The following is a 20,088-nucleotide window of genomic DNA, read 5'->3' as shown; positions in this document are numbered from 1 at the left end:
CGTGTACAATTATGATTTACACAACGTGATTTACACAGATAGGACCATTTGTAAGTCATTTTTTATTTTATTTTGATTGTGTACATAGATCTTGTCAATGGAAACAATAATCATCAAAAAATAACAATAAATTGTGATCATGAAACGCTCATCCTTGGTGAATACATTGACGTCCCATTACCTGGAGAGAGAGAAAAAATACAAGAACTGTGATTTTGCTCATTGAATAAATGGAAATCTTTTCCATCAACATTCTTTGCACATCAAGTATTTTAATATAGGCTACTTTTGTTGTGAATCTGTTTTTCTTTTAGAGTTTCTGAGATAAATGTGTAATGAAAGTAATAAAAGACAATGTCCTTTTAAAAGTCATTTAAAAATAAATGCTTTCTTGACATAAAGTCAAGGCATTTATTTTATAATACATTGCATAATACTTGCTGTGAAACATGGTTGCTAAAAGTAGGCTATAACACTATAATGCATGTGTATGCTCACATTGAAAGTTAATGAAGGAGAGGCCAAAGATCAACATTGTCCTCAAGCATATAAAGATAATGGGGGGGGGGGGGGGGGGGTCACACAGATGCGATGTGTGTGTGTATGTGTGTGTGTGTGTGTGTGTGTGTGTGTGTGTGTGTGTGTGTGTGTGTGTGTGTTTCAGGTAAACCCTGCGTTGTCAGAATGACCCCACAAAGATGACAATAATATGAAATTTGTCCTTGTGGGGACATTTTTTGGTGTTTTTAAAAATTAAAAAAAAATGCATAAAGTTTGTGATAGGTATAGATTTAGAGTTAGGGGATAGAATATTTTTGTACAGTGTAAAAATCATTATGTCTATATGGAATGCCCCTATAAAACATGAAAACCCAACGTGTGTGTGTGTGTGTGTGTGTGTGAGCGCGTGTGTGCGTGCGTGTGTGTGTGTGTGTGTGTGTGCGTGCGTGTGTGCGTGTGTGTGTGTTTATTGTATATTTTTACAGTATAATGTGTGTTCCTTACTTAGCAGATGTCTTGTTTCCACAGTTGAGTTTTTTGCCTGCCAGAAAAGATGACATTTGAATATTCAAGGATGGTATGTTTGATGGTAATCTTTATTATAATGTCTGCAGAGAGGACATGCTGTAGATTCCATAAATCAACCTGGTAGATATACTCACTGAATATGATAGCAATGCCCAAACAGAACAAAACAGCTGCAAAGATCAGCCCACCTCTTCTGATTAACTCATAATCTAGAAAAAGCACACAAATAGTTACAAACAAGATATCCACAAACGTGATCCTAAACAAAGCTTTGAATGAAAAGTTGTAAAACAATAAAGCATTTTAGCTAACATTATTTTTTTTTGACTGGCTCATGTGAGCAGAACTGTTCTTTTGAGATAAGACTGTCTAATTTGCTATAGTTTAATTTATCTAATTAAAGTCAATTTTAAAATGTGTTATGATTATTCCACAGTTCTGTGTAGTTTTTTAGTAATATCGGTAACCATCAGACATGCTTACCATAGGTGAAATCCGCATCCGAATACTCCGTATTTTCTTGAAAACACACAAAGGTTGTCATGTTAAATTTAAACCTAGGGTGAATATTATTCTTACATTCTCTAATAGATGTCTAAATATTTTAAATAGATTGTTAACCCAAAAATGAAAAATTCGGTCATCAACCAAAACTGTGTGGTTTGTGTTATAAAGAAATCCAAACAGGTTTGTATTGACATGACTGAGTAAATGATGACAGAATATTCATTTTTGAGTCAACTATCCATTTAAGTTGTGTGATATATAACTCGATAAGCTCTGATTATCAAAATAGTGTAAAGTTAAATCAAACGTACCAACTCCCATCGTTAGCGGTGATGCAGGTTCTCCTAGTTTCAGAGTTGATAATTCCACAGCTGTAATATATGCGTATGAGAGTATAAGTGAGAGAGAAGTTTGGCTGTTAAACTCTCCGATGGTGGCATTAACTGGTGGAGCGCTTGACAAATCAGTGAGTTATGGGGGAGAGAGAGAGAGAGAGAGAGAGAGAGAGAGAGAGAGAGAGAGAGAGAGAGAGAGAGAGAGAGAGAGAGAGAGAGAGAGAGAGAGAGAGAGAGAGAGAGAGAGAGAGTGCTTCGCAAGTAATGACCTTCAAACCCTTTGCTCTGACCTGCCTTATCCAGTAAACCGCAAAACATGCACATAAACACAAGCCTTTAGGCCATTTCTTAATATCTAACCATTGAGCAGTTGTGAATGTGGCCTTGCAATAAGCTGACAAGGTCACTGAAGCTCATTGAGAAACAAGCAGACCATGAGAGACAGATTCAATCTCTAAAGGCAAAATAATCTGATTTAAGATAAATAAAAACATCAATATAATAAACTTATCATGTAAATGCCCCTAAATTATTTGCATTGTGATTTTCACACATTTTGTAATATAGACTATGAGAATTATTTTGATAAATTACAGAAATTTCAGAAGGACACCAAACAGTCAGTTTGTCTGTTAGTTCTATTTCAGTGGGTAGTTAAAAATTAATTGTGTAATTTTCAAAAGAACAAATAAAAAAAGTGTAGAACAAATACATAACTAATCACTTTAGTTTTGAGTAGGAGTAGTTCATAAAACCAACAGATTGCTTATAGGAGTTATCGCAAATGGAAAATAGTGACTCTTCAGTCGCTGCTCTCTTCTGTCCACAAACAGCAATACTCTCCTTTACTTTAATAAACTGGAAGATAAATCTATCAGAGTAAAGGGACTAAGTCAGGTATTCTTTGTAAAGTTAATGATTATAACTACGTTAAAAGATCCTGCTAACTTTCACCTTTTCAGAGGAAGGAATTTGTCTTCACGGACAGTAGTTTTAATTTTCAGCAAATGTTGGCTAAAAAGCTAAAATAAAGCCACCACAGCCTGCTGTTTTACTCTACAAATAAGAGACACTCAGTACAATATGCCGCTCTACTATTTGTATTATTAAAAAGGCAGTAAAAGTTTTTGAAGCTCTTTTCTTGTAGCATTTATTGGTAGGAAACAGTCCTTACAGCATAATAAAGAATATACAATGCACCCAGAGAGAACTGTACTACACGTTCTGGTGTTTTGTTCCTTATGTTTTATTCAAGAACATTCATATATCCAGAATAAAATACTTCTTATTTACAAAAGGAATAACATCTCTTTTTTTAAATAATGAAATTAAATGAAATAATGATCATTAAAAATGTTACAGAAATACAGTATATACTGTCACCATACTGTACTGTCACCTTAAATAATAAGAACACATATTTCAGTAAATAAAATTAATTCTGTGCAAAATATTGTCAAATCTGTGTTCAGCGGAGTAGATTGAGTAGCCTGTTTGCTCTTCAGGGTCGCAAAAGGTCATGGTTGCTCTTTCTGTAATTAAGGAAACAGAGAGAGAGGGAGAGAAAAGGAGAAAAATAAAATAAAAAATATATATAAAGTATGTAAAACTTATGATGAATTCACACTGCTTTGTGTCAGTATCTTCATTACATTTAATATTGTATTTTAAATGAATGTGTTTGTGTATGTGCACATAAATATGCAAAAGTATTGTGCTTTTACCTGCATCTTGCCATATATCCACATTAATAGTCGCCCTACATTACTGTAGATCCCTGGACGGTTCTTCTTTCCACAGCCATCTCCCCAACTTGTTACGCCTGTGAGATACCATTGTTCATCAGCTTTACACACCAATGGACCCCCACTGTCACCCTGGAGGGAGGGGGGATACAAAAAAAAACATGAACTAAATAATAAACAATACAAAATAGTTCACCCAAAAATGAAAATTCAAGTTGTTCCAAACTGTATTAATTTATTTTAATCAAAGAGTTGATGGACCCCATTGACAAGCATAATGTTACCAACATTCTTCCAAATATATTCTTTTTTGCTCAGCAGAAGAAAGAAATTCATGGGTCTGGAACCACTGGGTGAGTAAATGATGACAATTTTTATTTTTGGGTGAACTATCCCTTTAACTTTTCAGAGTATCAGAGTACATGCGATTGGCAGATAAACTGTACAATCTTATTTTCAGCATTGCTTGTTGTTTCAGTTTGTCTCATACCTTTAAACAACATAAGGCTAAAGTTAATAATTGTAAACTTTGATAAAGTAGTCACTGGAAATTGGTAGATCTGTAGCGTCCCTACTAAACTCTACGCCCTTGCACTTTAACTGAAGCATTATACAGAACAAATTTAAAATAATTTTGTACCAAGAGATGGCAGTATTTGCAAGCAAAGACAGCAACTAACCTGGCAAGAGTCTCTGCCTCCCTTAAGATCACCTGCACACTGCATATTCTCTGTGATCCTTCCACCATAAACATTAGGTGAGTTACATACAGATGAGTCTATCAGGTCTACTGTGACTGCCATCAAAGAAGTGGAACTACTATCTGCATACACACAAGTGGAGAGAGGTCAACGTCATCAATAGTGTACATGCAAACCCAGACAACAAAATACATACACAATTACAATTTACACATACATACCATCCCCTTGCCTGATAACTCCAAAACCAGTAGTCCAACACAGCTGGGAAGGAGAAAATGTCTGGCCAAACACAGGCAGACAGACGGGCTGTATATTACCTTTAAAAGTATGTACAAAACACATCAGTGTTCATAAATACCCCTTGCCTTATTTGTATGGCAAATTAGACAGTTGTGTGTGTGTGTGTGTGGGGGGGGGGGGGGGGCATGTATAATGACATGGGTATGACACAGGTATTACAAGGAGAGGGTAAAATATGAGGACATTGGCCATGTCCCCACTTTTCAAAATGCTTATAAATCATACAGGATGCGTTTTTTTAGAAAGTAAAAATGCAGAATCTTTCCTGTGATGGGGTAGGTTTAGGGGTAGGGGCAGTGTAGGGGGATAGAAAATACGGTTTGTACAGTATAAAAACCATTACGCCTATGGAATGTCCCCATATGTCACAAAAACAAATGTGTGTGTGTGTGTGTGTGTGTGTGTGTGTACAAACTCACTGGCAGGTCTAGCGAGTTTTAGCAAAGCGATGTCGTAGTTATTTGTTTTTGGGTCATAATTCTCATGCAAAATGATTTGGTTTACATAATACGGGCTGGGAAGCCGGAGCTGGGACACCAAACCAATATACACTTTCCAGTTACTAGGCACCTGATAGCTGGGGGATTCACTGAGAAAAAGGGGGAAAAGCTAATTAATTCATCTGTTCATCCAATCATGTTTATTAGATATTGTTTGCTAGTGTATTCATTAATCATAATTATAATTACAGGCTACAGTATTGTTATTGTTAAATCTTCTATCCATCCATCTAATGTTAATACTGACTTGGGGAAGCAGTGAGCAGCGGTAATGATGAAGTCTGGAGCCACCAGAGTTCCTCCACATGTGTGATGCCCTTGAAAGTGCAGGCTGGCCTGCCACGGCCACTGACCCTCAGCAGACACATTCCCCCCTATGATCCTTGTGGATACCGGTGGCTTTCCACATTCTGAACAGAGAAAGAACAAAAGGGAAAGGAAGAGAGTGTTTATACTTAGATAGCTTTATCATGTGACAATAACATGTAAAAGCAGTGTAGACTACTCACTGCTGCAGTACAGGGACACGGTCTTCTGTCCAGGACAGGATGTACTACAATTAAAACAGCATTGTTACACACAGAATTGAGCGTGAGACAAAAAGTATTTTCTGTTTCCATGGATTTCTTTACACTTTTCTGCATCCAAATACACTGAATTATACATTTTTATATTCTACTGCCATATCCTCAGTGCTTTTTATTTTTATTAATCGATTTAAAATCTATTTATGGCCTGTGGAGCACATAAACTGAAACGCGCATGAATACAAATTCCTACATAGATCCTTAATATTGTCTGTTGTTTGTTATAATAATGTTTGTTTCCTTGTGATTTGATCCTATGCCAGCTTTCATGCCTATTTTCATTAAAACAGGTTAAATGTAATAAACAAAAATACAGTGATAGAGATTTTTTTTGTTGTTGGTAAAAAAAAAAATTGCTGATAAAAATCTATCTTTGATTGTAGATGGAGAAAGTTTAATTCTGACTGTGTTCTGGGTATATTTGCTCGCAAAAAAAGTAATGGCAATTCATAACTATTTTATATATGGCCAAAACGACCATCTGAGTTAAGTTATGGAGGGAAAAAAAGAACAAAAGTATGCTGACATTTTGTGAATTCATATAAAAGCTTATAATACACTTTTGTTTTGTCATGAGATCAGGTAAAATCTTTAGACCTTGTTCCTGCTGTAAACCCAGCCAGCAATTTTGCATTTAAAAGACGTCTAATAGCTGTCCAAACACAGTTCTGATGTCTAGGTTAGAAAAAGATTTTACATTTAAAATGTAACTTTTAACCATAGCCCAAGACTAGTCCTCTCATGATCTCTCATGAACATGATCATGTCAAAGAAATGAAACCAAAAACCTCGTAATCACTGTTGACTTTGCTTAAACTGTTATTTTGGTCAAAACAACATGTAACTAAATTCAAGGTTATTTTAGCTAGAAGTGGTTTACTCACAGCTGGACTATATTGGGTCTAGTTAACCGAGACGGTAAAATGATGGCTATTTCTTGCTGGGAATATCTTGCCATTTCAGGGCTACTGAAAAACACAATTTTTGCCTTAAAGGTGCCCTAGAATTTTAAATTGTTCTTTGATATCTACATAGAGGGTATGTGACTTATTTAAGGGCAAACATTGTTACAGGTCCATTTACAACCCAATAAATTGTCCCTAGATTGAAATGGTCTGTTTTTGCCTTATTTGGAAGAGTTCTTAATTGATAATTTGTAGATTAGGGTATTTAAGTGCTCTTCGTTTTCATTTGAGTTAGCACTCTCTGTGGGATAGTTTCTCACGGGAGTGGCTCTTTGCTTTTCATTTAGTTTCTTTCTTGTACCTTTCTTATATCATGTAGCTTTAATATTTTGTTATATCTTTGTTTCTTTAGTTCCCTAGACTTATGTTTGTTATTTGTAATTATTGTTATATTTGTTAATACCAATAAATATAATTTACTTTGATTAAACGTTGGTGTTTGATCCCTCTTTTATGTTGCGACTTAAACCGAGCTGGTCGTAACATCCATATTAATGTGGAGTTATTGTGTTTTACTGCACGGCAGTGACAGCAAACACATACGTTATTATTTTCCATCATGACAATGGAGAGATTATGCATGCAGCCATATGCTTGATCCTGTTTCTGACGAAGATAAAGATTTTGAGGAACAACCAATTGTTTTGTCAATTGTCTTTATTTTCAGTAAGACCTGCAAAATGTAACGCCAGTATAACTTCAGCCTACATGTGAACTAGCATATAACATCAACTTTACACGTTAACTCATATCGTCAGCAGTCACAACTTTGTTTTTAGCATTTTAAAAACATTTTAACCATTGTAATGCATCACTGTAATTTTACAATAACGGTAACTTCTTCACTTTGAGTCACAAACTCTAAACAGTAACTGTACAGTGCAGGAAAGGGTATTTTGTTTGTTTTTTGTTTTGTTTTGTTTGTACATATTGACTAGATGCCTTGTCAAATTACTACTTTTTCAACTTAAAGGTGACTTAGAATGTAAAATTGAATTAACCTTGCCATAGTTAAATAAAAAGAGTTTGTGAAAAACACCACGGAAAAAATGGCTATTATCAACATAACGCCACATGTGACGCGATCGCTGGGATCCTTAATATGTACGCCCCTAACATTTGCATGTCAGCCAATGATCTTTGTCAAGTGAAACTGCGCAGTGGCATCATGGACACAAATGTCATGTTCCAGGCTGTGCAAGGGATGTGAGGACTTTTCATACCCTTCCCACAGATAAAAAATGTCAACAGTCATGTTGATGTTTATTTACAATCGGATACCGCAACAATTTAATTCAAAATCGTTTGTTTGCTCGGCCAATTTCACCATGGACAGTTTTTCTAACCTGGGACAAAATCAAGTAGGATTCGCTCAGCATTGCTGCAAGAAAGAGCCGATTCCAACCATATTCCTGTAAAAAGTAAGTAGTGATTTTATCCACCTCTTGACTGTCGAACCCATTTCTGATTAAACTGAAAGTTTCTTAGTAAGACATCATTACGATAATATCCCCTGTGTTGTCTAGATTTAACGCAAGATGCTAGTATCGGAAACTCCAAGTAGCACACATAACAGTTTGTCAAATGTCAAAAAATGTTATATTATTTCCTGCCAGTGTTGTCATAAAATACAATTGTAGACACGTATGTCGGTCCCTTTTGACGGATTGAAATCTAAATTAGCCTAAATTTCATTATTAACACATAACTCAGAAGCAAACTACGTTTACTACTACTGCTTGCTTATAGATCGCTCACTCGATCCTTATAGCTAAAGTCCCCTTCTCCACAATCTAAGTTGAAACGATAGTCGTTTGACAAGGCTTAGTCAATTTGTTAAATAAATATACATGTTTAAGAATTGAAGTATTATTATTTTGCAGTGGGTGAGTAGTAAACATGACACTGACTATTTTGAGTTCATTACTTTATTTGGCTAAATAAATCAACTTTTAAATCAGTATGTGATCAGTATTTTTAAATGCCTGTTGACAGTTCTGTTCTGTGGGAAGGGTATGAAAAGTCCTCACATCCCCTGCACAGCCTGGAACATAACATTTAATTCCATGATCTGCCGTTATTGCTACCCTCGTGTGACGCACGTGCTGGCATATGTAAATGCTGGGGGCGTATATATTAAGGATCCCAGTGATTGCATCACAGTTGGTCTTATGTTGAGATTGGCCTGTTTTTCCACAAACAAGATTTACATATGAAGGAGGAAACAATGGTGTTTGAGAATCACTGTATGTGATATGATATGATATGATATGATATGATATGATATGATAGAAATTAGCCAGAGAAATTGAGCAGAGGAAACAGCCCTGCTGCGGCAGTGCTTTAATAATTCATATGTCAATATACAATTTATCAGCTAATATTTGAGGGGGAAAAAAGACGACAGCAAATGTTTCCTGTTGACTGTAAATTTATCCAATGGCAAATCCAAATCAGTGTTTTATTTAGAGTTATGTAAGGCCATAATTAGGCATTTAGCAAACTTTAGCATAGCCTGCATCCACTGATTGCCATAACTCCCCCCTCCCCCTCTCTTTGGAGTTTTTTTTGTTATCTGTAGGTTATACAGATCCTTCTCAAAAAATTAGCATATGTGCAAATTTTTTGAGAATATAATACCAGTTCTGTTTTTTATTTGATTTGATTTTTTTTACCTTTTATTAACACTTCCCTGGATGGTATTTGTAAACTGACTGGTCAGACTTTGAAAGGAGGACGAGTTGGTTAGCAACACACCATCTTCATAACTCCTGTGGAACACATTAATGGAAACACACATTAATACAAATTCATACATAGGTCCTTAATATTGTCTAATGTTTGTTTGCTTGTAATTTGATTCTACACCAGCTTCCATGGCTATTTGAAAACCAGTTTACATGTAATAAATAAATAAAAATCTGAACTGACATTGTAGAAAACCTTTTAAATTGTCAATACTGTGTAATGTGTGCTGGTCTTATTTCAGAACACAAAAATGTGATTGTGTATATAGGGGAGAGCAGGGCACAATGCTTTTTGACCTAACGTCTCAGTTTGTGTAAATCCACTTGGGGTTCAGAGTAATTTTTCCCACATTCATTTCACACGTCTAGTAGAATTATGTGGTTTTGTTTCATTAATACAGTGTATACTTTTTTTCTTGATTTACCCAGAAAGAATAGAAGTGAAATGTGACAACAAGTTCAACATGCCCCATACATTGAAACATGTGAGGGGCACATTGTAACATGATCATATGACAGCTTAAAATGTTAGCGGATATAATCAAAAAATATCTAAGACAAACTAAAATATTTAGTCAATAAAATACAATTATTAACTTTTTAAAATGTAATAAATAAAAACTAAGAATTTCTGACTTATTTTGAGCTACAGCATAGTTAAAAATTCTGAAATTCATTTCTGAAAATTGACTCTGTCATTATTTACCCTTTTCTCATGGTTTCTCAAAATAATTTATAAAAATATAAACTAGTGTAGTTCTAATAGAGGCTCATTATATCATGCCCCACCGCAACGAGGATTTAAATCATGGCTCGTGTCTTCTGCTGGATAAATCAGCATTTAAGAATTATCTCAATTGTTAAATAACAGATAAAAGGTTAACATAATATCAGATTTGTCTTTTGAAAAATAAACTTAAAGGTGCACTATGCAACTTTTCCATTTGCTAGAGGTCGCCTATTCAAAACAAAGGTTAGTATGATGACACCAAGTTTAAACTTAGAATCTTGGGACATGTGGTCTTCACCTCACAGCCGATGGAAAAGAATCGGGATAGGACTCGGGCAGAAATCATGTTCATGGATGCGATTATTAACGTTACTGTAGTATGAACCAGAGTGTTGTGGAGCTGAGCAAGGCCACTGGAGCGTTTGTTGTCTTGTGAGCAGCAGGACTTTTATTATGTCGGGACACAGTCTACAGTGCGCCATTTCCGCTTTTTCGGTATGAGTTAACGTAGCTCATAGTTTATGAGTTTTATATATAGTTTATCATATTAGATACATTTTAAAAATGTATGTTAAAAATTATGTTATGACGTTACTCTGTGCGTTCGCTCAGCAGCTGCTTTGACACTTGTTGCACACTGGTAAGAGTAAAGCGCTTCTGCCAAATAAAACTGGAAACCTAGGGTAACGCAGATATGACACAATTGACAGGCAACTCCCTCAGATGTCCCAGCTCCTTGGTTAAAATAGCAATTTTCTCACAATTTACAAATAGTTGGACACTTTTAGGATACTTTTAGTACTCAACTGAGCAAAATATATAACACTGGCCTAGTGGTTTTTGGATATTTTACAAAAATACTACATAGTGCACATTTCCTTTAAGTAAGAAATGTAATTTGCTATGGTTAAATAGCCTAAATGTTCAGTGATATCTTCCAGAGAAAATTTTGGCCCAATTTTTTCTCTTAATAATGTACATATGGCCACTGGTAAATTCACAATTTTTGTCCTCCTGGCATGAGTGGAAAGTTTTAAACCATGTGTGTTACTACTAACCGCATGTTAGATTGTGCCTCGCGATCCCCTATATATATAGTATACTCTCACCTAAAGAATTATTAGGAACACATGTTCAATTTCTCATTAATGCAATTATCTAATCAACCAATCACTTGGCAGTTGCTTCAATGCATTTAGGGGTGTGGTCCTGGTCAAGACAATCTCCTGAACTCCAAACTGAATGTCAGAATGAGAAAGAAAGGGGATTTAAGCAATTTTGAGGGTGGCATGTTTGTTGGTGCCAGATGGGCCGGTCTGAGTATTTCACAATCTGCTCAGTTACTGGGATTTTCACGCACAACCATTTTTAGGGTTTACAAAGAATGGTTTGAAAAGGGAAATACATCCAGTATGCAGCAGTCCTGTGGGTGAAAATGCCTTGTTGATGCCTTGTCGAGCTGATAGAAGAGCAACTTTGACTGAAATAACCACTCGTTACAACCGAGGTATGCAACAAAGCATTTGTGAAGCCACAACACGCACAACCTTGACGCGGATGGGCTACAACAGCAGAAGACCCCACCGGGTACCACTCATTTCCACTACAAATAGGAAAAAGAGGCTACAATGTGCACGAGCTCACCAAAATTGGACAGTTGAAGACTGGAAAAATGTTGCCTGGTCTGATGAGTCTTGATTTCTGTTGAGGCATTCAGATGGTAGAGTCGTAAACAGAATGAGAACATGGATCCATTATGCCTTGTCTCCACTGTGCAGGCTGGTGGTGGTGGTGTAATGTTGTGGGGGATGTTTTCTTAGCACACTTTAGTTCCCTAAGTGCCAACTGGGCATTTTTTAAATGCCACGGCCTACCTGAGCATTGTTTCTGACCATGTCCATTCCTTTATGACCATAAAGCTTCATGGCTACTTCCAGCAGGATGATGCACCATTTCACAAAGCTTGAATCATTTTAAATTGGTTTCTTGAACATGGCAATGAGTTCACTGTACTAAAATGCCCCCCACAGTCACCAGATCTCTACCCAATAGAGCATCTTTGGGATGTGGTGGAACGGGAGCTTCGTGCCCTGGATGTGGATCCCACAAATCTCAATTAACTGCAAGATGCTATCCTATCAATATGGGCCAACATTTCTAAATAATGCTTTCAGGACCTTGTTGAATCAATGCCACGTAGAATTAAAGCAGTTCTGAAGGCGCAAGGGGGTCAAACACAGTATTATTATGGTGTTCCTAATAATCCTTTAGGTGAGTGTATATACAGAGGAGATCAAAATTAGAGAACAATTTAGAAACATTAGATTTTTTTCAGAAATATTGTTGATATTCATTGCTTGAAGTTTGAAGGACGATTAGCTGCCTGTGGGTATACCATTGTTCTATCATGTTTTACAAAATACCAAGGTACTTCAACAAAAATCTTTATTTTGTCAAAAACATTGTGATCAAAATTAGAGAATAATAACCAATGCAGCACAAAAAAAACATTACAACTAAAATGTGATGCTTACAGCAGTCAAAAATTTGTAGGCTCTTGCTTTGAATGAGCTCTGCACATCTGCGGCCACAGGACACACTGCTCGGGTGTGATCTTGGTCCACTCTTCTTCCAGTCTCTTCCACAGTTCGGTAACTGTAGTGGGTTTCTTAGCCATAATTTTGTCGGCAATGACTCTGGGCTGGCCATTTCATTATTTCAATGTTCTCACTTTCGAGGAACTGCTCAACCCGTTTTGCAGTGTGAACGGGGGCATTGTCTTGCATAAAAATTGTGGGCTTATTAGGAGATGCTCGCAGTGAAGAAACCACATGTTGCTGAAGAAGGTTCTGATAAACAGGTTCTGAGGTTCTGCCATGTAGCTTTATAATAGGCCCAACTCCTACTGCAGAAACATCCCCAAAACCATGCCACTTTCTCCTCCACCTTTCACTTGACTTCTTTGGGCACTTTGGGTTCAATCTTTCCCCAATTTGATGCCGAACATAATGTTTCCCATCAGACACTTGCATTAATCACTAAAATGAACTTTGGACAAGTTCTCCTCTGTTCACACAACATGCCCCTCAGCAAAGGTTAGTCTAGCCTTTTGATTCTTTCTGCTGATGAGAGGCTTGGTCACTGCAGAGTGAGCATTCAGTCTGAATTCTCTTAAATTAGAAGACACTGTATGGCAAAACAGATCCTTACTGTGTTCAGCTCTGAACTGGCGAGTAATTCCAGTTGCAGTGTTGAACCGATTCCACATTGAAAGTCTCCTCATTCTCCTGTCCTCTCGTGCATTAGTCTTGCGTACCTTTTTGGGTACTTGAATGAATTTGTGTCTTTGTAAAGCTTTAATATTCTAGAAATTACAGATTTGGAATGATCAACTTCTTTTGCAATAGCTGAAAGGGTCATCCCTTTGGCCTTCATCTGGACACCCTGGTGTCGTAGGGTTTCAGTAACCTTAGAGTGGCTTGCCATCTTGCAAAGTCAGTGAAAATTGGAAAGTTTGCTTCAAGTTAAATAGGGTTTGCCAAATTATTACGGAAATTAGCACCAAGTGCCAGATTAACACCCAAAGCTTGAAAGTATCTGAAAGTGTTCTCTAATTTTGACCAGCGTTATTTTTCAATTGTCTTATTTAAGTTGTAAAAACTGTACTTCAGAATATATTTAACTTGTGAAATATGCTTCAAAAACTGCCCTTCTGCTCCTGTTAGGATAATGTCAAAAAGGACTGACTAAGCAGTTAAGCAGTGACCTTGAAATTTAGGAAATTGTATGTTGTTGTCTAATTTTGATCTCTACTGTATATATATATATATATATATATATATATATATATATATATATATATATATATATATATATATATATATATATATATTAGAGCTGTCAAAATAACGCGTTAAAACAATAACACAGATTAATCCATTCCTAATGATATAATCATTTTATAACATGTTCCTAATAATCCTTTAGGTGAGTATGTATATATATATACACACACACACACACACACACTCACACACACACACACACACACACACACACACACACACACACACACACACACACACACACACACACACACACACACACACACACACACACACACACACACACACATATATATATATATGTATATTGTACTTACTGTCTGAAGCCAAGCTGTTTGCAGGTTTGGTCAGCTATGTTTTTATTCCAGCCCTGAGCACAGACCGGAAGGAAGAGCCTGGAGTTAGAGGTCATCACCTGCAATTGATTTGCTGTACCAAACCGCACTATAGAAAGATTAAAAGCAAATCAGTGTGCTTTCAGAATACCAACTGTATATGATTAATAAGTGAAAAGAGATTCAAAAAGTCACTTAATTTATATATTGACATATAAATGTATGTAATTAACACTGACCGCAGCGATATTCATCACTGCCTTGAGAGCAGTCTCTCTTCCCATCACAATCAACTGATGAAAGGGGACATGTTTCCTTGCTCTCGGAGAGAGACCACAATCTCGACCCATAACGTACTGTGCAGGAGTGGAAAAAATGTGTTTAAAAGACTAAGGATCTTAGGACTAAGGAAGTGATAAGGATCTTCATGGATATTGCACCAGTCCAAGTTATGTAAGCATTTTAAAGCTTTTAGATGAAAAAATGAAATACACTTAACACAGTATTTACAGTATTTGATGTTTCAGGCAGATTAGCACAACTGTCTATATTACTTACATTAACATATATCCTTACCTCCCAGCCACACGGCAATTACAACCAGCACTACAACAACAGCAGTACCACTAGACCCTCCATAGCAACACCTTTTGCTCGTGCCGAGAACTTGCCTTCTCTGTGACGGGACTGCCAAAAGCAAATAAAAAAAATGGCAATTGACAATATAAAATTATTTATTGCTTAATTTATTTTTAATGACCATTTTAAAAAACCTATGTGTGTATAGTTAGTATATGTCATTAAGTATTACTTGTCTCTACTACACAAGGAGCAGCTGTTTGAATTATTGGCTGAGGTATGTAGTCCGGCTGGATCTGGTTTGCCGCCAGTGTTTGAAGACCCGGATATGAAGGTGGAGGCGTGTTCTGATCATAGAGGTTCTGATTCACCACAGAGTCATATGAGGGTGGAGCCTCAGTCTGTATAAGATATTTACAAAGGAGCCTTTAACTCTAAACACTGTTCGTGCTCATCTGCATGTCACTCAATTAAATTCACTGTAAACATCTTTACTGTCAACCAGAGTTCAAATAAATGGTTTATAAATGATAAATCTCATTCAAGGCACTGCTTTATGCAGTGTTATAATCAATTTTTAGGTCTTTTTTTTAATGTAATCCTCAATATTTGAATGTGTAATGCAGATTTTTCAGATACAAATTTGAACTGGGGATTACCATTACCATGTGAAAAATAAATATGCTAGTAAAACAAATTGCCCAATTTACTTTTTTGGTATTGCCAAACCTAATGAACCAATGAACCTCTTGCTCCATATACAAACAAGTGTTTAAATGTCCCCGTATCAACATTATAAAGACAGCAGCAAGACGTTGCATGGAGCAATTTAGACATCACAGTCAGGTCTTTTATTTATTTAACTGCATTATTAAACACATTTGAGCATTGTTTGTCTGAAATTTGTTGTACTGTTTTTCATAATGAAACCCGACCTTAGGCCTGTTTCACATCGCACACATTGTGAATCCAGCACATCTGCAACAGCAGGCTCAGGTTGTGCTTTCAGCAGCTGCAGCACCACATAACAAAATAAGGTGATTTCTGGTATACTACACTGAGTATTTTTTAGTAGTCAATCTTTTTCTCTGGTGCCTGCATGTGCGCTTGCCGCTTAAAGTCCTGAAATCAAAGTTTACTCTATTTACTTTGTTAGCACATATTAAAGGCCTTAGAGTGAAAAATGAATCAGTGCAAGTTAATACACAGAAAAAAATAGTTTGTTGTGGTAATCTTTAACCAACATCTGAAAAGTAACTTCTGGTCTGGAAACGGGGTTCCTTCTCAGATGACGTCAGTTTGACGGCTTAGGTTTGAAAATGCTTCACCACTCCCATCACCACTGTGTCTGCCATGAATCACCCCTAAACCCTCATTCACAATACCCTATGTTAATCCACTAATACAGAAATTAGAAATTAATTTGAAGGAGTGAATGAAAACGAGTGAGTATAGTGTATCAGCCCTTGGCTTTTGGTGAATTGACGCCATGAATGAAACCATTTATATATATATATATATATATATATATACATATATATTAGAGCTGTCAAAATAACTACCTCCTGAAGCCGAAGTCATCCTTATCCATTGAAACCACAGTGGAGCGATGCAACAGCTTTATTGACTTTTTTAGATGTAAAGTCAATAACATTTGCTCTTCAATATCTGTCTCTTCCTTCCTGTCTCCACCGTCCTCCAACCAATTGCCCAGGAGATTGCCATCCCTTCCACACTTTACTGAGGTTCAGCAGAGCCACGTTGAGGAAACCATAAAAAAATGAAGTCGTCCGACTGTACCTTGGATCCCATCCCAACTGTTGTGCTCAAGTCGTTCATTCCCGTTGTCAGCCCAATCATCACCCAGTTTGTTAATCTCTCACTTAAAACTGGTCATGTCCCTCTTGCCCTTAAAACTGCTGTCATCCTTCCTATACTTAAGAAACCAACCCTAGATCCAGAAGTCCTTGCTAATTATAGGCTGATCTCCAACCTCCTTTCAAAGGTTCTAGAGAAGGAAGCTGCCTCTCAGCTCCACAACCATCTAAAAAACAACAACTTATTTGAGATATTTTAATCAGGCTTTCGCTTGGCCCAAAGCACCGAAACTGCTCTGCTTAGGGTGATAAATAACCTTCTAATGACAGCTGATTCAGGATCACCATCACTGCTCATTCTCCTCGACCTATCAGCGGCATTCGACACTGTGGACCATACCATCCTCCTGGACCGCCTCCATAATACAGTTGGACTATCTGGAGCAGCACTGCAGTGGTTTCAGTCCTACCTTTCTGACAGGACTGAGCGTGTTATATTGGGAGAATGTGAGTCCAGGCTGCTCCCTGTTACATGTGGTGTTCCGTAGGGGTCAGATCTCGGCCCAATCTTATTCATACTCTACATGCTTTCCCTCAGTCCTGTCATCAGCAGACATGGACTATCTTTTCATTGTTATGCTGATGACACGCAACTTTATATCAAAACTGCCCCGAGTCCCTCCACAGCTCTGTCGCGACTCAAAACATGTCTTGAGGAGATTAAGGCATGGATGGGTACTAACTTCCTCCAGCCGAACTCCAGTAAAACTGAGGCACTACTGGTTGGCACCCCTCATTAGATCCACTCCTCTCCCTTATCCCAGCTCATCTTTGATCGCCAGGTCATCACTTTCTCCTCCTCAGTCACAAATCACAGGGTTCGGTTTGACCCACAGCTGACCTTCAATGACCACATTAAGCACAACTTCCTGACACCACCTTTGAAACATCTCCAAACTCCGTCCCCTTTTAACCTTTCCAGATGCAGAAAAACTTGTCCATGCCTTAGTCCCCACAAGGCTGTACTACTGCAACAGACTCTTGAGTGGGATTAGAAATAACCAGATGCTTCAATACATCCAGAACAGTGCTGCCAGAGTCCTTTTGAGAGTCTGTAAATATGATCACATAACTCCAATCCTACACTCATTGCACTAGCTGGCTTCCCGTTTCCTCCCGGATCGACTACAAAATCCTCCTGCTTACACATAAATGCATCTCTGGGCATGCACTTCCATATCTATAGAAACTCATCACTCTGAAATCCTCCACCTGCACCCTCAGATCTTCAGGCCACCTGCTTCTTCAAGTCCCACCACCAGGCTTCCTACCATGGGGGACCGAGCTTTCTGCTCGTATGCACCACAGCTTTGGAACCACCTCCCCAGTGAGCTGAGAGCAGTACAGAGACTAGTTTAAAGCAGAACTGAAGACTTTTCTGTTCACAAAGGCTTTTATGTGTTGATTGTTTGTATTTTTCTTTATTTGTACTTTTTATTAATTTCTGTTATTTTTTTCCCTTTTTCCATTGTTGCACTTTGAGATTCTTTGGAATGAAAAGTGTGTTTTAAATTATATATATATATATATATATATATATATATATATATATATATATATATATATATATATATATATATATATATATATATATATATATATATATATATATATATATATATATATATATATATATATATATATCGGACTTTTAACATAAGATAGTTTTCAGCTAAGACCTGACACACGGAAGAAGTGTATATTTATTTCAGCTCCCGCATATTAACAGGTTACGGTATTTACACCTGCATAAGCAGCACATGCCTATTGTGTACATAGATTCAACAATGAACATATTTTTACCACACATAGTGCACTGAACCCAGCAGAAAATGGTTTAAAAAGCATCATAAATATATATATTAAGATATAAACTTTGATGAAGCAACTAAAATACTGGAGTGAAAAACATTGTAAGTGAAATCTAAGTTACAGCACAGGCAATCTAACCAAATCTGTATCTGTTCTCTTTATTTCAATTCACAAAACAATCTGTAGTAATTGTCCAATAAATTACACCCTAAATTTAATTTTAAACAGTGTTGTTACCAGGAGTGATCTGTGAGGTTCAGAATCTGCCCTTCCTTTTTAAGGCATGTTTAAAGATCGTATTCTCTCTAACAGCACCCTGTTGGAACATGTTCTTTGTAATACACACAGTGATTCATTCACCTGGTCGCATATTATATAATTAATGTTTATCATCCATATAGAATATAACTTTTCTGTAACCAATCATGTTACTAATTCTATTAAAACCACTAAACAAATCAAGTTAGAATGTATACTTTGTTAATAATTATCACTGGTGACTAGGATACAAGTCAGCTAATCCATCTGTCAATTAGGACAACTACCAAGACAACTGTACACAAGCTAGTCATTAAAACATTACGGCAGTAAGAACACTAATATAATGTTAGTGCTAGTCACTCAACATTTATAATAATATATTAACAAAATAACAAAACCACAGAAAGTACTCATCACTACAAAAACAAGGGAATATTTAAATGTTTGTACTATGTATACGTTTGTGTTGGAAATATTTTGTTAGGTATTAAAGTATTCATACCTGTCTGTGCTCCATGTGAGTATCCGTTCAAATAGATCAGGTAGACTCTACCTGTACTTCAGCTATGTATTCATTCTCTGTCATGCACCTGCTAGTGACACAGTACATATATTACATCAGAGCAGGACAGGCTCACCCTGGACTCATGTCATCTTCTCGCTCTCTCTCTCTCTCCTGTTTTACTGGTTTTACAGGCAGCCCTTCAGCGTTTCTTAACAACATGTACATAGAGACATTGTAGTGTAGATACACATGCAGATAATTAATATATATTCTTTTTATTTATTTTTTTATTTTACATAAGCTGCTTTTATTATATTAAAGCACAAATGAAATTGGGAAACAAGAAACTATAACTGATGGCATCAGATTGTCATTGTCCATCACAAAAGTATGTTTACACATATTTCAAATTTCACACAATAACCAACACAACTTCAGAATGAAGGCAAGATATTACAGTGTCTTCAATATATATTGACTGACAGTGCAAAGATATGAATAATCACAGAATAATTGGAACAAGAGAATAATGGACACATTGTACACGCACAGACATTCACATGCACACAGTCACAAGCAAAGTATAATAAACCCATTTCTAAAACATAAATGACAAATACGCATCAATATAGGTGTGTGTCTGTCGTATTTAAACACCCCTGTATTGTGTACGTCACAACTTTTATTCAGCAAGGTGTGTCTTTTAAATGACAAACAAATGAGCA

The 20,088-nt window shown here is 36.6% G+C and overlaps 2 protein-coding genes across 3 annotated transcripts; both read right to left on the bottom strand.

The window, feature by feature from the left end:
* Positions 1-43: 43 nt before the first annotated feature.
* fxyd2 (FXYD domain containing ion transport regulator 2) lies at positions 44-2,005 on the bottom strand. Its single transcript, XM_067440122.1, has 5 exons — positions 1,848-2,005; positions 1,513-1,548; positions 1,164-1,238; positions 1,006-1,042; positions 44-181 (listed from the first exon to the last, which is right to left on the bottom strand). The coding sequence occupies exons 1-5, from the start codon at positions 1,855-1,857 to the stop codon at positions 178-180; spliced, it is 162 nt and encodes a 53-aa protein (XP_067296223.1). The 5' UTR covers positions 1,858-2,005; the 3' UTR covers positions 44-177.
* Positions 2,006-3,034: 1,029 nt separating this feature from the next.
* On the bottom strand, positions 3,035-19,460 carry tmprss13b (transmembrane serine protease 13b). Of its 2 annotated transcripts, XM_067438478.1 has the most exons (13): positions 19,361-19,460; positions 15,141-15,309; positions 14,906-15,016; positions 14,569-14,685; positions 14,312-14,438; positions 9,348-9,443; positions 5,630-5,673; positions 5,368-5,530; positions 5,040-5,209; positions 4,539-4,637; positions 4,297-4,439; positions 3,596-3,748; positions 3,035-3,403 (listed from the first exon to the last, which is right to left on the bottom strand). In XM_067438478.1, exons 1-13 carry the CDS (start codon positions 19,373-19,375, stop codon positions 3,389-3,391), a joined length of 1,422 nt encoding a protein of 473 aa, XP_067294579.1. In that variant the 5' UTR covers positions 19,376-19,460; the 3' UTR covers positions 3,035-3,388. The 2 variants fall into 2 exon arrangements, with proteins under 2 accessions (XP_067294579.1, XP_067294577.1); XM_067438476.1 differs by lacking the exon at positions 3,035-3,403 and having other exon boundaries at positions 3,428-3,748.
* Between the last annotated feature and the right edge of the window lie 628 nt (positions 19,461-20,088).

This window comes from Pseudorasbora parva, chromosome 3 (assembly GCF_024679245.1).
Source record: "Pseudorasbora parva isolate DD20220531a chromosome 3, ASM2467924v1, whole genome shotgun sequence".
Taxonomy (NCBI): Eukaryota; Metazoa; Chordata; class Actinopteri; order Cypriniformes; family Gobionidae; genus Pseudorasbora; species Pseudorasbora parva.
Note: the sequence above shows the minus strand (reverse complement) of the source record. Positions and strands in the feature narration are given on the sequence as shown.